Raw genomic sequence first — 17,203 nt, 5'->3', positions numbered from 1 at the left:
GTCTTGTTTTATCGCTCCGTAAGTGCACTGGACTGCGAATGGTAAGCAGTCGTCTTTCGATGCCTGATGTTGCTCAAGTGAAAAATGTCGTGCATGAGCTGTGCTATGAACGCCGTCCTTTTGTCTGTGATTGCAATACACGGGACACTATGACGCAGCGCAATGTGGCATATGAGGAACTGCGCTACTTCAGAAGACGTGGCTCGTGGGAGCTCCTGTGTCTCGGCATAGCCCGTTAGTCAGTCGTGACAATCACACGCTTGCCGTTGGTTGAGAGAGAAAAAGCCCCAAGAATGTCGAAGCCGCCTTGGTCGACTGGCTCATGAGGTGCTTCGATGGATTGTAATAACCCGGCCGGCTTCATAAGTGGTGACGGGCCTGTAATATACCTCGTGTACTCTGGCAAGGGTTTGTAAGGAGCCTAAACATCCAGATGCGGGGTAATCATCGCAAGTGAAAACAACGTCGTCGCGCAAGTCTTTTGGAACCACCAGGAGGTAGGCTAGGCCATTCAAACTGGTGTTTTTCTTGTGAATCAAGTTGTCTAGTAGACAAAAGGATGCCAATACGCGACATCGTGGTATGGTTATGGGGGCCCTCTATGTGGTCAATGATGGGTGGAATATCAACGTCTTCACGCGGCCGTCTGATCAAGTCCGCTACAGTAATGGCGCCCAGGAAGCCGTCATCGTCCTCGGACTTTCGAGTGACAGATTCGGCGGGTGCACGCGACAGTGTGCCGGCGTCTTCGTGCTTGTGGCCAGACTTGTAAACGATAGTGATGTCAGATGCTTGTAGCTGCAAGCTCTACCGTGCCAGTCGTCCAGAAGGATTGCACATGTTTAGCAGCATAGGCCAAGGTAATCTGTCACCGCTTTGAAGGGATGGCCGTAAGGATAAGGGCGAAACTTCGTGATCGCCCAAAGCGCCGCAATACACGCTTTTCTGTGGTTCGTGTCGGCACGGGACAGCGAGCAGCTAGCGTAAGCTATTGCTTATTCCTTGCCATCTTGACGTTGGACGAGTACTGCGCGAACCGATGTTGCTAGAGCCAATATGCACCTCGGTGTCAGCGTCGTCGTCAAAATGTGCCAAGACGGGCGCTGACTGCGTGTGTTGTCGTGTTTCAGCGAAGGCTGCCTCTTGCACATTCATCCAGACAAATGACGTGTCATCCCTTGTAAGGCGAGTCAGGGGTTCCGCTACCTTCGAGAAGTTATCGAAGAAACGGCGATAATACGCATACAAGCCTAGGAAATGCCGCACGGCCTTCTAGTCAACCAGAGGAGGAAATGCTGTTACCACGGCAACGTTATCGGGATCGCGTCAGACTCCTATGGCGCTTACGACGTGTCCGAGAAACTTGAGCTGTTCATAACCAAAGTGGCACTTTTGTATATTTTTATCCCGCCTTTCTTTTTGTCCCCGATCTTCTTTTCATCTTTACTTCTCCTTCTCCTAGTCCAGCGTAGAAAATTGGAGGCTTTACCTGTGGTTTACTTTCCTGCCTTTCTCTCATTATGTGAGATCAGCCGATCGTATCATTCTAGCACATTCTACAGGCGATGAAAATATTGTTCAAATGCTTCAGGAACGGCTACTACGTCATCAAGATACACAAAATAAGTCTGCCACTTCAGTTCACCGAGCACAGTATCCATTATTCGCTAGGACGTAGCTGGGGCTGAACGCAAGCCGAAAGATAGCTATCGAAATTGGTAGAGGCCATCGGGAGTCGCAGAGTCAGTTTTCTCGCGGTCTCGTTCATCTACCTCGAACTGCCGGTACCCGCTTTTCAAATCAAGTTACAAAAAATACTGCGTGCACCGCAGTCTATATAACGAGTCGTCGATACATGGCATAGGGTACATGTGCTTTTTAGTTACGTTGTTGAGGTTCCGGTAGTTGACGCAGTATGTATGTATGTATGTATGTATGTATGTATGTATGTATGTATGTATGTATGTATGTATGTATGTATGTATGTATGTATGCATGTATGCATGTATGTATGTATGTATGTATGTATGCATGTATGCATGTATGTATGTATGCATGTATGCATGTATGCATGTATGTATGTATGTATCTATGTATGTGCACAGGGTGCCCTACCTAATTTGGCCTGCTTAAAAATATGCAAATACCACGTAGCTGGACAGAACAAAGGTAATGCTGCTTGCCGTCGCTTAGAGATAGTGAGATTATATTTTTTCATTCCTCATAATTATATAATTAGTCTTAATTAATAATCTTCTAGAATATTATAATGAAATGAGAAGTGTCAATCAAAAAATTGTAGTGCTACATGAAAAACTCCCGACATAGCTTTCTCTTGCTCAATACGTGCTACGTAACAGTATTTGTCCGAGCGTAAAAGAAGCCCGCCAATGGACGCAAAATTACGGCACGACTGGCCACTTGAGGCACTTTGCGTGTATTCGCGGGCCTATGCACGCTCGGAAAAATATTTTTATGTAGCAGATATTGAGAAACGAAAGGTCTATCGGGAATTTTTTATTTCGCTCTACAAGTTTCTCACTGACACATTTAATGTAATTATAATATTGGAGAAGCTGAATAATTAATTAAAGCTAATTGTGCAATTGTGGGGAACGAAATAAAATAGTTTGAGTATTTCCACGCGATGATAAAAAACATTACCTTTGTTCTGTCCAGCTACGTGAAAGTTCCATATTTATAATTTCTGGCTAAAGTTGGCCGGGACACCATAAATATATATATATATATATATATATATATATACACACGTAAAGAGGAATTCTTCTGGCTACCTTACAAACGGAAAGAACTTGCGCGGTGCGGTGCTACAAGGTAATCAAAACAAATAGTTAATTTCAACAGTTTCGATCGGTGGACCGATCTTCATCAGGGTTTACAACAAAATGGCAGTTCGGGCCTGGTAATGGAGACACCAGACCGGGTGCCCGGTCGTTCTCAGACACATCAAACCGAGAGGGATAGTTGTGGCAGTGATTGAGTTTCTCTCGGCGCTCTGGCGGATTTACAGCTGCCTTTGACAACTATGCAATGCAAGACGAAGGCGGAGTCCTGTGTATGTAGAGCAAGGAGGTCAGTGAGAGAAAAAAAAAGAAAAGAAATAGCACACAGGAGGAGGGAGACATAAGTCGGAGAGTGAAGGGGGCGGGAAGTAGCAGCAGCTAGGTTCCAGTTGACACGAGGCAAGGAGGGAGAAAATGGTCGCTGCGCAGCACCAGTGCGCGTGCTGCCGTTGTAGCGGGAGAGAGGGCAAGTTGAATCGCCGAGGGCATTAGCTTCCGCAGTTTATGCTTACACTGGCTCCAGGCAACCTAGGCAATTAGAGAAAGATACAGTTGAGACTCTTCTAAATTTAGTACTGAAATATAATCACTGTGAGTTCGAGGACAAGCATTATCTGCAAATCACTGGAACCGCCATGGGAACGAAGACGCCGCCAAATTATGCAAATATTTTTATAGCATCTTTACAAATACCCTTCCTCGCCAGCTCGGCCATAAAACCAATATTTTATAAGCGATTCCTGGATGACACCCAGTTGAAAAACACAACAGGAAATTTCAGTCTGTCGTATTTTGAGACGTTGTTTCTGTAGTTCTGTTGCCTGTAGTGCTGTTGTCTGTAGTTCTGTTGTCTGTAGTTCTGTTGTCTGTGGTGTGACGTCCTGTAGTAAAAAGTTCTGTAGTTCTTCATTAATATTTAATTAAAAATTGACAGAGACCTCCTTAAGGCTATGTAAATTTGTTAGTACAATAAAGAAAAAAAAAATAAAAGTAAAATTTACAAAAAAAGCATCCCGTCGAAGAGTCGACCATGCGACCTCACGATTTCGAGCCTGGCATCTTACCACTGCACCACTCCGCCCATGTCTTTCGTGCGTACATTTTGGCCATGTCAATAGTACGATGCGCTGATGTTTACATTTCCATTTTAAGCGCCAAGATCCGCTATCACTCCACCGCGTCCACTGCCGCGTCTCTACAAGAGCAAAAGTGTTGTTACCATCGACAGGTACATCGTGCAGTGCTAGAACATCAATATTGATGTACGAGGTCCATATTAAATAAGAAATTCAGAAATAGACAACGGTGACTGTTGGGCTTGTTACTGCTAATTTCGACAGTTGTCTCTCGTTCTTTACACTTTTGAGCGCGCACATAATTCGTGTGTTCAATGCAAAATAGCTACATAAACATTCATGGATGAGTGTTCTTTCTGACAGCATACTGGTTTCTCACCGCTGCGCTGTGCCATAATAATGAGACCAGAGCGAAACAGCTTTTCACGCAACTTTGAGGAACAACCCAAGACTTCCTTTTCGCTTCGCAAAAGCTTATGCAATATTTCTTTGAAATTAACTAATGTGTCAGTGTAACGGCACATGTAATTTCACAGGCCTGTGTGCCACATCTTACCAAATAAAGTAAAACAGATACGCAGCCATTCCCGCAGATGGTATGATTTTGATGAGGCCAGTATGGCGTTGCTAGTGCCTCGTCGTAAGGCACAATTATAACAATTGGCCACGTCGACTTTAATACAGGTGGCGGTGCTATCATCACTGCCGGCTTCAGAGAAGCACGATTGAATACCGTGCAAGAAAAAAGTACAGTGTACACCACCAATGCGAAACTGACATACAATTTTAAAGCGTCGCGACGGAACGCGCTTCTGTCGAGCCGTCAGAACTTATCTCGCAGCGACAAAAAGTAGCACATTTCTGTGTAGTCCCGACAGAGAGTTCCTGTTGCGACGTCAGAATCACTGTTGCGATAAAAAGTTGTTGGTGCGACTTCATACACTCTTGGCGTCGCAACAGAACGTTTCTGTTGCGACTACAGAACTCTTGGCCGTCGCGACCGAGTGTTTCTGTTGCGACGTCAGAATTGCTGTCGTAAAGTCAGTCGCTGTCACGACAGAAAGCTGTTGTTGTGACTACAGAATTCTTGTCACGACAGAAAGTTTTTGTTGCGACTCCAGAACTCTTCGTCGTCGCGACAGGATCTCTCTGTTGCGACGACATAATTTCTGTCGTAACGTCAGAATCGCTGTCACAATAGAAAGCTGTTGTGACTACAGAACTCTTGTTGTCGTGACCGAAAGTTTCTGTTGCGACTTCAGAACTCTTCGTCGTCGCGACAGAATCTTTCTATTGCGACGACAGAATTTCTGTCGTAACTTTAGAATCACTGTCACAATAGAAAGCTGTTGTAACGACTTCAGAACTCTTGTTGACGCGACAGAACGGTTCTGTTGCGACTTCAGAACTCTTGGTCTTCGCGACAGAATGTTTCTGTTGCGACATCCGAATTTCTGTCGTAACGTCAGAAATGTCTGTCGCAACTACAGAAACATCAGGAACTTCTTTCGTACAACAGAAATTTCTGTAGTCGCGACAGAAATCTCTGTAGTTGCGACAGGAATTCCTGTTGTCTTTTTCAACTGGGCATTTTCTTTGTGTGGGCCGACAATGAACAAAGTCTCTTGGACTTCATTTCCTATTTCAATTCTCTGCACCCGTTAATCTGCTTTACGCAGAACTTCTCCCAAAATAGTATTCAGTTCCTCGACGTCACTCTGTCACTGAGTGGCGGTTGCATTTTCACGTCCCTATACAAAAAACCGACAGATCATCAGCAATATCTGCATTTCTATAGTAGCCACCCCGATCACTGCAAAACCATCCCCTACTCCCAGGCCACAGATACAGAACAGTCTGTTCCGAATCTGCACAATTTGAGCGACACGCGGAGGAACTGAAATCTGCTCTCATACGCCAAAAATATCCTCCAAAAATTGTAGACGATGCCATTGAACACACACGCAGCTTAAATAGAGCACATATAATAGGAGAAAGGGTAAGCAATACCAATACACAATCCAATCCGAACTTGGTCCTCACATACACTATCGGTGCTCCGCGGGTCAATGCCATTCTCAACCGCCATTTCAACATCATGAAACAGAGCATCCGACTCGCTACCACCTTCAAGCGGCCGCCTCGAGTTGTGTATACAAGAAACAAATATTTAAGGAATTTGTTAGTCAGGGCGAGGACACAGCAGTCCAACACGCCCAAGAGCTGTTGACCGTGTGGGAAACCTCGTTGCAAGGCATGCCGTCCCATGACAACAGACACGGCTGAGGTATCGAACTTGTCCTTCATATACAAAATTAACGCAAATCTTGACTGTGATTCCAGTAACGTCGTGTACAAAATTCGATGCGAGGTGTGTAACCAGGAATATATCGAACAAACAGAGACCCCTTTCCACCTGCGGTTAAACAATCACCGCGCGCATGTGAAAAGTCTCCCGAATTTACCCTTCTCCAGGCACGTTCGACTACCAGATCACTCCCTTGAACGCGTGAGCGTTGTGCTTTTGCAGTCTGGTTTCCAACACACCCGTGCACGCGAGCAGAGAGCATCTTTTTTCATCCATAAATTTGAAACGTACGCTAAAGGAATTAATGAGAGTCCAGGGTGGCTGACGTGCCTCCGGGATATGCCGTGAGAGTGCATGGGAAGCGCGAATACATGTAATGTGCTCTAAAATTGAGACGCTGGCCACTGCTTGCTCGTCCTTCCGCATGCGCCTGAAGGGGGCGAGCGGAACACCAATAAATTCAGTTTCCTGCACCTTGTCACTCAAGTGGTCATTCTGAGTGACATATTGCCCCTTCTTGGAATCCGCACGAGCTGACTTGATGTCAGTTCTCGGTTAAACGTTCAAAACTGGACCACAATGAGGCTATTTAACTCGGCTCCCTAAACCTAAGCCCAGGCGCGCACTTGCTTTGCGAAACCTACGCATATATTCTTTTTGAAACTATATATTATTTTTCGCACCGTAGCTGGACCACGGAGTTGCCGGAACGGGCCGTGCCTTGTATATGTGTACTGCGACACTGTTTTGCTTTCCACAAGTTGCCGCTCTTCTGTCTTCTTTCTGGGCCCCTTCTCTATTGTGGCCCCCGCCGCCCGATTCAACTTGCCCTCTCTCGCGCTACAATGGCAGCACGCGCACTGGTGCTGCGCAACGACCGTTTTCTCCCTCCTTGCAGCGTGTCAACTGGAACCTAGCTGCCGCTACTTCACACCCCCTTCACTCTCCGACTTATTTCTCCCTCCTCCTGCGTGCTTTTTCGTTTTCTTTTCATTTTTCTCTCATTGACCTCCTTGCTCTACATACATGGGACTCCGCCTTCCTCTTGCCCTGCATAGTTGCCAAAGGCAGCTGTCAATCTGCCATAGCGCCGAGAGAAAGTCAATCAATGTCACAACTGTTCCTCTCGGTTTATGTATCTGAGAACGACCGGGCACGCCGTCTGGTGTCTTCACTGCCAGGGCCGAACAGGCACTCTTTTGTAAACCCTGATGAAGATCGGTCCACCGAGCGAAACTGTTGAAATTGAATACCTGTTCTGTGTACCTCGTAGCACCGCCCAAGTCATATATATATATATATATATAGAGAGAGAGAGAGAGAGAGAGAATGAGGGAGAGAGAGTGATAGTTGCCCCCAAAATCGGATGAGGTAAAGCTTGAAGAGCTATGACGCTAACTATCTGACATCGCCTGATTAGCTTTATTGGTGTTACGTCTAGATGGCTATTGGCAATGACGGAATGGAATCGAGGTTTCCATTTAATGCGACATTAACGTCAGGATAGGAAAAATTACGGTTCCCTTCGCAGCTGTAGTGCGGAATTGAAACTTTCTGTGCTCCCAAAACCAAATCTTGTAGGCTAAGAAGGATGCGCTGCCGCACCCTGAAGCTGCCGTCTCTGGGAAGTATCACTCAATGACAGAAAGCTAGCAGCCCGGAGCCATCGTCTGCAATGCCCATGTAGGTTGATCAGTGATGGACAGCGCTGATAATGTGATGGTTAGGCAGCTTATATCAGATTACTCTCGTCGTAGATGTTAATTGCAGGATTACATAAAGTTTTCATTAAAACACTAGGTACCTGGAACTTTGTGGAAATCCTATGAATTGGGAAACGAGTCTTTAATTTCAGCATGAGGAACCACTTTCGACAGTAAGTGATTTTCGCAATGTTAGGCGGACAGCAACTAGACAATATCAACATTATGTCCCTCTCGCAACTATATTGTCAGTAACGGAAAGGACGAGGGAAACGTCGCCTGAAAAGGTGGACAAGTACCACGTGGCTCATCCGTGTATCTTTGCTAGAGAAATAACATGTAACACTTTTATCATAAATAAGGTTTGGTATATCATGCAAGTGATCACTGGTACACGCTCAAAACATTCCATACATATTGGCTGCGTTTGCGTGGGTAAGTTCGTAGAGGTGTATACAAATAAACCTGTCGAGAGGGAGGGGATGAAATATGGTAGGCCATAGAGCTCGTCCACATCTTCTTGCTTGAGGTCTTCGAAAGCTATTTTTTGTTGCGCTGGGGATTATTGCCTCCGAACTGTGTGCAAGGCAATCATGGCTAAAGTACCACTGGATTTTGCGATTGCTACAAGAAATTCCCAGAGTTAACAACTATGTTTGTGAACCTTGCTTGCAATGTATACTTCTGAAATGTGTGTTTTGCAGTACAGTGCTACCGGGCTCTCAAAAGAGAAAGGCTGTTTAGGCATGTTCGGGAAAGTAATTTCTCCGTTTTTTATATCGTACTTTCAACAATAGAGGCTAAGGCAAGCACATATTAAACCGGCATCCTGCAGTGGTGAAATCTATTTTCTTCGAAGTACATATAGGAACGCTTTCTATTTTGTGATGGGCTTAGATTGTTGAATAGGTATATATTTTAGGAAAAAGTTCACCGACGATTACGATACTCCCTAATGCAAAATTTGAGGGCAGCGCGATACGTCTTTTCATTTCGCAATATCCTGAGGAAAAGAATTTGAGAGAGACATGTAGCAGAGTCGACACTTGTTGAAAATGTGATCTGCGGGCCAAGCGCGCCAGATTTTAAACATGACTTGTGAAAGATTCCAGTGTAATCATTGGCACTGCGTGTCTTTCAGAGAGTACTACACGATTTGCGTCGCGCCTACAATCAGATTACAAAACAGTCTCAAACCATAACAATCGAAAAAAGCACGAATGGAACCAAGCCAAGCAAACCAAAGAAGCGCAAGCGACAGCTGACGAGAGCAGACCATAGTGCGAAACGAGCGTACCGGCTGAGACCAGATGCGAGTACGCATCGAGCGGTCAGGCTGGTCTGCATGGCAGCAGTTTCCCGCGCGCATGTCACTGAAGAGGCCGCTCTCATAGGTCTCCACCGTTCGCGGCTCGCGTCTTTCGTCTCCCGCTCCGCGTTCGCTCTTTCATATTTTGCGGGGCTCGTACGCTCGTTTACGCCGCCGACGATCACTGCTGGAACGGGTGCATAAGAGCTGCGCTCTCAAAAGTGAATGCCCTCCTCAAGTATAAATTGCCCAAGCATCTTAGTAAACTCATTATCCATGAGCCATTCACATTTACTTGATCTGATTCGTTCGCAGCTTGGCAGCCCTTAGCATTAATTGTCGATTGTCTCTTGTTTGCAGGCCGAGAGAGAACAGGTGGTGCAAACGCTAGAACATAACACTTTAGATAGTACACACCGTCTGAAGGTGCAATACCTCTGGCCGAGGTGACGAAAAGTGTTACGGTCACCCATCTCGTAATATGAAAGACTTCCTTCACACAGAAAGGTAATTCGGAAAAAATTACGCTAGAACTCATCTCACGATGACTGTCGTTAAGGCGATGGCATTCCCCCCCCCCCCCCCCCCACACACACACACACTATTGAACAATCATGCGCACACATTTATTCAACCTACATTCTTCGTTTGCCATGGCGGCAATCAGGGGACAGCGAATGCTGAAGTGTGATACATATTTGAACGCTTAGAAATGTTATGTACCTCTAGCAAAGGCATATACATGCGTGAATATATGAATATAAGAATATCTGTGACACCTTCTTTCTTTGCTTTAGGCATGCACCCTGTAAGGGAGAGTTCTAACCATGGTGCATTCTTCGAGAAATGCTGCGAACCATTTGTTCGCTGGATTCCATATGTCAAAGCTGAAGTCAACAGTCACTATGACGGACATTCAAAATCAAACGCTAAAGACAACGCTGTATCGGAAACCTTTCGACAAACAACAGTACCTAGAATATACGAGCCACCATCCCAGGCATTGCAAACAAAGCATATTTAAAGGCTGGGCCACACGACTATGTCGCATTTCTGTTGAAAACCAAGACCACATAGATAGACTCGATCGCCTTAGAGAAATCCTATCAAACAGGAACCACCCAAATAGTGACCTTCAAAAAGCCTGCACCGCTGCAACCAAACTTGATCAAGCCGAGGTCCTCAAGCCCCGCCCGAGGATCACAAGAACCAGAACGCTTCTTCTTACTACTAAATTCTCAAACGCACTCTCAAACGTCAGTAACATCCTCATTAAATAGTACCCAGTTCTCACCAGCAACCAGAAAATAAGGTTTTCCCCGACTCGCCCAGAGTAGCCTACAGACGCAACACTAATTTTAAAGATATTCTTGTTCATGCCAAACTAAGGACTAAGACGAAGTTTGGAACCGGTCCCTGAGGCCGCCCCAGGTGCTCTACATGCAAACATATTCAATCTATCAATACAGTAAAAGCTACAGCATCGCATTACGCACACTGTGTAACTTCGCCTTTCACCTGCACATCAAGCAACGTAGTTTACTGTCTAGACTGTGCCGCTTGTAGCAGACAATACATAAGTGAGACTGGACAACAAATTCCTACAAGACTCGACGGTCACCGAGCGGATACAAAGCACAATTTACCCAAAGCAGTAGCCAGCCACTTTAATGAACAAGTTCATATATTTGACAAAGCAAGGCTCTATATACTACAAACAAATTTCCGTTCACCTCGCGAAAGGAAATATACGGAATGATACCTCATACGCAAGTTTAATTGCCTATAACCGACGGGAATTAATTTGGCACATGGGAACTCAGCATCTTTAAAAGCGGTAACTTAAACATGAAATTCTCATATCAACCAAGGCACAACACACATTATGCCATCAGCTAACCTTAATTCTTAACCTCACCTATTCCTCCATTTCGAAAATTTTTTCCTGCCTACTACTCAATTTAATATACTCTTTCATGCTTTTACGTTTATATCAACTGTACGTACGTCCCCCTTTTCTTATATACACCTGCCCCCGCCCACTTCTGCTCACGTCACCTTCCTATTTGTTATTCCGGTTTAGGTCCCCCCTCTTTCTTCCCTTTTTGTCTGTTTTTATTATGTTTTTTGAAACACCCTCACCAACACATTTCGAAGTCGCAGACGTAAGTATACCTTTTTCGGCGTCCCAGCCACGCATGGTATCGCCATTTCTGTATGCCGTCGTAACGACACCTACGTTGAGCTACTGGGGCTAACGGCCCTTGAAAGACCATGTCGCTGCCTTCCAGTTACATTGCACCCAGACTCCTTGTCGCCATTTTAACTACTTCAAAAGTCCGCATTGCTGTGATGTTATTGGGGCCGGATCACTCCAGAAAAAGGGAGGAGCAGCACGCGGAAGCACAAACACACATCAGACTTGTATTGACGCACACAACACAGATAACGGTACACACACGTGACAGTTCCCCAACATGCCTCATAGACGACATGCACTATGTCTATGGATCGGTGGATTGTGATTGGCCTACAGTTCCGGCGGAAGCGTGCGTCGCCGTGTCTGAGACCTCGTGGAACCGATGTCGGCCAGCGGGGTCGGACAGCAGTGTCGGCCGGCCGGGTCGAACACAGCCGTGTAGGACGGCCGGGTCGGATAGCCGGGTCGGACCGCCTCGCGGGGCTCAGGTGGCCCTGCGCAACAGTCGATAGACGGGAGTCTCCGCGTGCCTGGTTTCCCTCCGGCGGGGTGTGCGCTCGGGAGCCCACGGCCGCAGTCACCGGGTCGCGTTCACAGCTGGCGGGGTAGCCCTGTGGCCGCTCACCCGAACGCTCGATCGCCCCGGTTCAGGACCGCCAGCCCTCCTGGACCAGTTGCCCAGCGGAAGAGCGGGGCGAGCTAACCTCCCAGCGGGCGACAGCGTTGACTCGGGTGTGGCGTAGTGGCGCGGGCGGCGATAGCTCCAATGGGCCAGACGCCCAGCGAAAAGCTGTTTTCCGTCGAACCCGAACCTCGCGCACTGCTCACGCCACGGGGCCACGGGCCACACTCTCGCGCCGCGCTATTTGAGGCGCCACTGCCGACGCTCTAAATCGGGGTCGATGATGATGATGGTTCTCTTCGCAACCGCACGGCGCACTGTCTTCATCTGTTTATGCTTCCAACTCCCGCGTACCATATATTATCACAATTGCTACTATGCTGCTCAAGTCACTCTTTTAACTCCCGTTTTTTTTATTTTGTGTTACTCGTGCATTGACCGGCTCTTCTAATGCCACAAAAAACATGCCGCCAACGACAGCCCTGAATGCTCGCTAACGTCTCGCTTCCCCAACGCCCTCCCATGCCCCCCTTCTTTTCTTTTTTTTTCTTGTTCTTCCTTTTTTCCCTCTTGGTGTCCCCCCGCCCCTGTTTTCTTTCTCAGCTTTACTTTCTTTTCTTTTCTCCCCGCCTTCCCACTCTCCCGCTCTTGTCCCCTTGTCTTGGGAACGACGCTCACAGACGTCAGGCGACAGCGCTCATCACCTCTAAAGTCTCTCCCTTTATAACCAACCGCCACCGACAACTGCACGTCACGTCACTGCACTAACCCTTTAAAACTAACATGCCGAGGATGACGACGTCGTCTTTGACGAAGCTAGGTCTTCCTATCGAAACGTTGGCCATTCTTTCTGAGGCACCTTATCCCTGTTTACAAACTTTATACCACATATGATGGACATTGGCACAGGCACTCATCGTGAGATGGGTTTAACCTCCTTAGCTGACAGACCCATTGTTACCGCTGTTGCGCGTGATGTCTCGCTTGTTTTTGTAGCTGTAAAGGCAAATTCCCTCCCATTCGAAGAAGCCAAACTTACTCGCTCGCGAACAGTGCTCGCTCCTCTCATACATCGCATTGCCTTTCATGCTAAGTAGAGTTTTTATTCTGTATATCACCTTAGTCGCGCGTTTTGTGCGCCCCTTCCACCATTGTTGGCGTCGTGCCAAGATGCTTAACGCCCTGCGGGCCCGGATTGAATTCCTCAAGGGGGACTGAGCTTTTTCCTTCTAATTTTTTCTTGACGACGGCTACTGAGTCATCCTGTCGAGGCGAAATGTGTAGCTAGGACAAAGTCGGTACGCGTAAGCACAGAAAGGCTATCGCATTTAAAACAAGGAGGAATTAAGGTGCACGTGTACCGATGCAGAAGCGATTTTGCCCTAAAAAGAAAGAACAGGTGTCTGAATGAAGGGTGTGAGGTGATCGCGTGTAATTTGTGGCGCAGAATGAGAGTGCGCATTTCCCTTCGCCAGAACGTTGTACTGCTTCCAACAATGTCTGTGTACACGGTTCTTAGTGACGAGCGACGTTTTCAGTACACGCATTTTTCAAAGGAAGTGATTGCGTCGCGTCATAGAGAAGACAGGAATCACTGAAAAACCTACGAGCGCAGCTCATGAATCTTTACGCATGTGAAAGAATTTACCTTCTTCTGAGAGATTTTGCAATGGGAAGCAGAAAAAAAGGCTTCCCGCAATACCTCCGCAGCATAACATACATATCTATGGAAAACCTGCGTGCGTCACGTTTAATCTAACAGTGCCCATGGGCCTCAACAGCTCATGAGGTTTTGTATAAAAAGCATGGACATAAAAAGCATGGATATACTTCCGAGAAATGTTGTGGACCTTTCCGTTGGTGCCGGCGTGCAAGTGTACCTTGCGAAATTTTCAAGGTTCTGACAACACAAACAATTCTAATATAATAATGGGAATATAAAATTTGTTGATTTAAAGGTGGCTATATGTCACAAACAATCAATCAAGAAAATAACGAACATTTTTTTCAATATTTAGCATGCTCTCGCGCAAACAGGAGGTTGTCAGTTAGCGTATTTCGCTGTTCGGCTGCATTTTTGAGTACAAGCAAACCTGCAAACAATGTAAGCGAGGATCGAGTTTGGGATGTCATAAACAGATAGTATCATTATCACATCTAATGTTCGCTGCCGCAGCAGCAACGCAAAATTCACATTTCTCAGTAGAACGCCTCCACCCCACTGTGCTGTTCTATAAAATGGTCTTGAAACACTTCCTTAAGGCGGCTATTATTGCTCTAGGCCATTTCTTAGCATTTCAAAAAAAAATAACAGCAAAAGGAAGCATTATAGTTAATGCATGCCAATTCATGTTACCAGTCGCAAAAGTTCAAAACACAAGGAAAATAAGAGGAACCTTCAACTCCAATTTTCGTGGCTCTGGATGCCACATGTCGCTCCTATTACGTTTTCGAGTGGCAACCAGCACTTGAAAGGCATCGACATTACGTAAAGGCAGTTGGCGCACCATGGTTGTCGAGCGTGCTCAGCCTGTTAGTGGTGTCCCCATGTCATCTGAGATCGGGTACCGCGCGGTCAGATGACACAGGCCGTAACATCACAGGTGTTTTGTGGCGAACTTCTGCGCTTGCAATAGCTCCTGCGAGGCGGCCGTTGGCACGACTTGCGCTAGGCGTGTTGTTGCGTTGTTCCCATTGTTACAGCACCTAGCCCGTGGCTCTGCGATGATCAGACAATGCTACATATGGCCGTAAAATGCAATGTGTCATGGTTTTCTTCACCTACTCGCAATATTATGCAAACGAAAATGGCTCACTTTCAACCAATTATTAGTGTGCCACGCATTGGTGTCACGCCCGTCACACGAACTTCATGAAATCTCCCCATCGTGATGCTTGTATTGGTGCTGCCCAAGAAGCTTTGTCGGAAGCATTGTACGGCACCCCTAAGGCACTGAACCATTGAAAGATATAACGCGGCTGGCGCATAAGAAAGCTAGGGGATCATTTTACAGAATTACTCTTAGCGAGTGTGCACTTGCGTATTTGTAAGCGCTAACTAATTTCCTGATAACTTGCACTTCTTTCAGAAATGATGTCTGCCTTTCGACATGCTTCTATGTTGGGCGTGGTCACTTGTCTGTTCGGCAGCATGAACGGCTTCCTAAGTCTTCAAGATATGTCGAAAATGTCGCAAACTGCTTCCCCGTGGACAGAGTCGGTTTTTCTAAGCCAGTAAGCATTCTTTTATTGATACTGAATGAAAGCGATAATCGCGAAATGTACCTTGGTGTTGTTTCGATATCTTAAGCATCGAAAACTTAACGCAAGTGAAAGTACACAACAGCCGGTGATGCTATCATAAATGTTTCATTGATTGATTATATTTTACCTGTTTTGGCTTGCTTGTGCTTTTGTTCGAAGGAATGTTTTAGGGGTGCACTTAAATTGTTAAATTGTTTTCAGAAGTTCAACGTTACAACATATCGAGCGTTCCTTCTAATATATTGCACAAAAACAAAACGTTATTCTGGCATTTGAAATAAACGTTACACACTTAAAGGAAAACTGAAAAGTCTGGCGAATTCAATAAGACGCTCATATACGGATGCAGGAACCTTATAAACTATGCACGTAAAATTTTGGGCGGGATTCTTCACTTAGGAACGACGTAATCGCAGGTTAAAACTGCGCTGTCGCTCCACCCCCCGTCGAGCGCCGCGCACTGCTGCTGACGCTGACGATGCGAGCGGAGACCGGAAACCGCGGTGTAGGGACGTCAGCACTAGTGTTCCGCTCCTTCGCAGTCTCCGTGCCTGACCGCGCTTGTTTCTGCGTGCGTGCCGTCATAATCTGCCTCGCTCGAGCCTGCATTCCTTTGTTTGTGTGTACGTAGAGTGGCAGTTGACGTGCGCGGTATCAATTGAAGTGGTGGGCCAATCATGCCGGAGTTCTGTGCAGCCTACGGTTGCACGAACACCAGCGGCCGCGACGATGTTCCGTTACTCCCCGCAAGACAAGAAGCTTGCAGATAAGTGGGAGGCTGCTGTCAATCAAAAGAACTTCAAGCGCTCAAGAACAACAGTGCTGTACTGCAACCACTTTCGTGACGACGATTACTACCAGAGTTTATTAATAAGGCGTGAATGAGTGAGAGTACGACTTTCTGCTAGTAGGCTTTCTAAACGCAGCGCGAAAAGGTCGGGGCAACGAACGCACAAAGGCGGGATGGGTGCGGGCGGACAGATGGTAACTGGTCTTGGAAGACCTTATGAATACATGAACTCGTCCAAACCTGGATTTTGATTTATTGCTAGCTCCTTCGTGTTAGCACGCTGAACGGAGCGCACACGTTCATCTCCCACACTTGACGCAGGTTTGGTCGCAAACCACCGTTAATTTTGTATTCAAACGTGTGTTGTGAAACAGCCAGCATGCAGCTACCATAATGCAGTACAAGTGTAAAGTTTTCATGTGTTTGAAAGCCGGCGCACGCCAGGACGCTGCGCTCCCCCTCGCGCACACAGAGAAAGCGGCTGTCTCGCGTAGCCGACGGAATTCGCCGCCTTTACGGCTCCGGTTACGATTAGCGTGCGGATGGCGCGCTGATGAAGGCCACTACACGTGCTACAAGAGCCGGAAAACTTTTCCCGCATGTAAGCCATCTGTGTAGATTACCGACAGCTTTGGGGCAGCGCACAAATGCCGACGATTGCATCCCTCTTTACGTTCCACGAGGAGGCATGCAGGAACATAACAGTACAGTTGTTTGCCCGGAAACGAACTCACTGGATCGCTGAATACAGCTTTGCAAAAAACATACCCACCAAAAAACATATCTAACACGAGAAGATGCTAAGACTTCGCTTTCAAGTACTGCTTGCTACCAGCATCTTTTGCTTCTTGGAGAGGCCGTCTACGTATGCATGTAGGGAGCAACGCCGAACACCTCAGAGAAACGCAAGCTCTCGAAATTTACCATTACCGTCTCACCAAACCACAGCGCCAAGCCACCTTGCACCGTGCTTCATGTGTGGCGGCAGCGGCCAGTCCGGACGAAGACCAATGTTGACGTCACGAGGCACCCGACCAATCACAGGCGGAAACGAGGCGCGCGAGCTGCCCGAGCCTGCTGCTGCACTTTTCGTCGAAATAAAATCTGTTTGCGCTTTCTTTCGCTCA

The 17,203-nt window shown here is 46.8% G+C and overlaps 1 protein-coding gene across 2 annotated transcripts in view; it reads left to right on the top strand.

Annotated features, from left to right (window-relative positions):
- LOC126533977 (phospholipase A2-like) overlaps positions 1–17,203 on the top strand; it is a 57,572-nt gene that overhangs the window by 9,980 nt on the left and 30,389 nt on the right. For both annotated transcript variants that reach the window (XM_055072524.2, XM_050181194.3), the window contains exon 2: positions 15,112–15,256. In XM_055072524.2, coding sequence (XP_054928499.1) covers positions 15,114–15,256 — 143 coding nt within the window. In that variant the 5' untranslated portion in view covers positions 15,112–15,113. The remainder of the gene's footprint in view (positions 1–15,111; positions 15,257–17,203) is intronic.

The sequence above is a fragment of the Dermacentor andersoni genome, chromosome 7 (assembly GCF_023375885.2).
Source record: "Dermacentor andersoni chromosome 7, qqDerAnde1_hic_scaffold, whole genome shotgun sequence".
NCBI lineage: Eukaryota > Metazoa > Arthropoda > Arachnida > Ixodida > Ixodidae > Dermacentor > Dermacentor andersoni.
The sequence above is the reverse complement of the archived record's forward strand: the minus strand, read 5'-3'. Positions and strand labels throughout refer to the sequence as shown.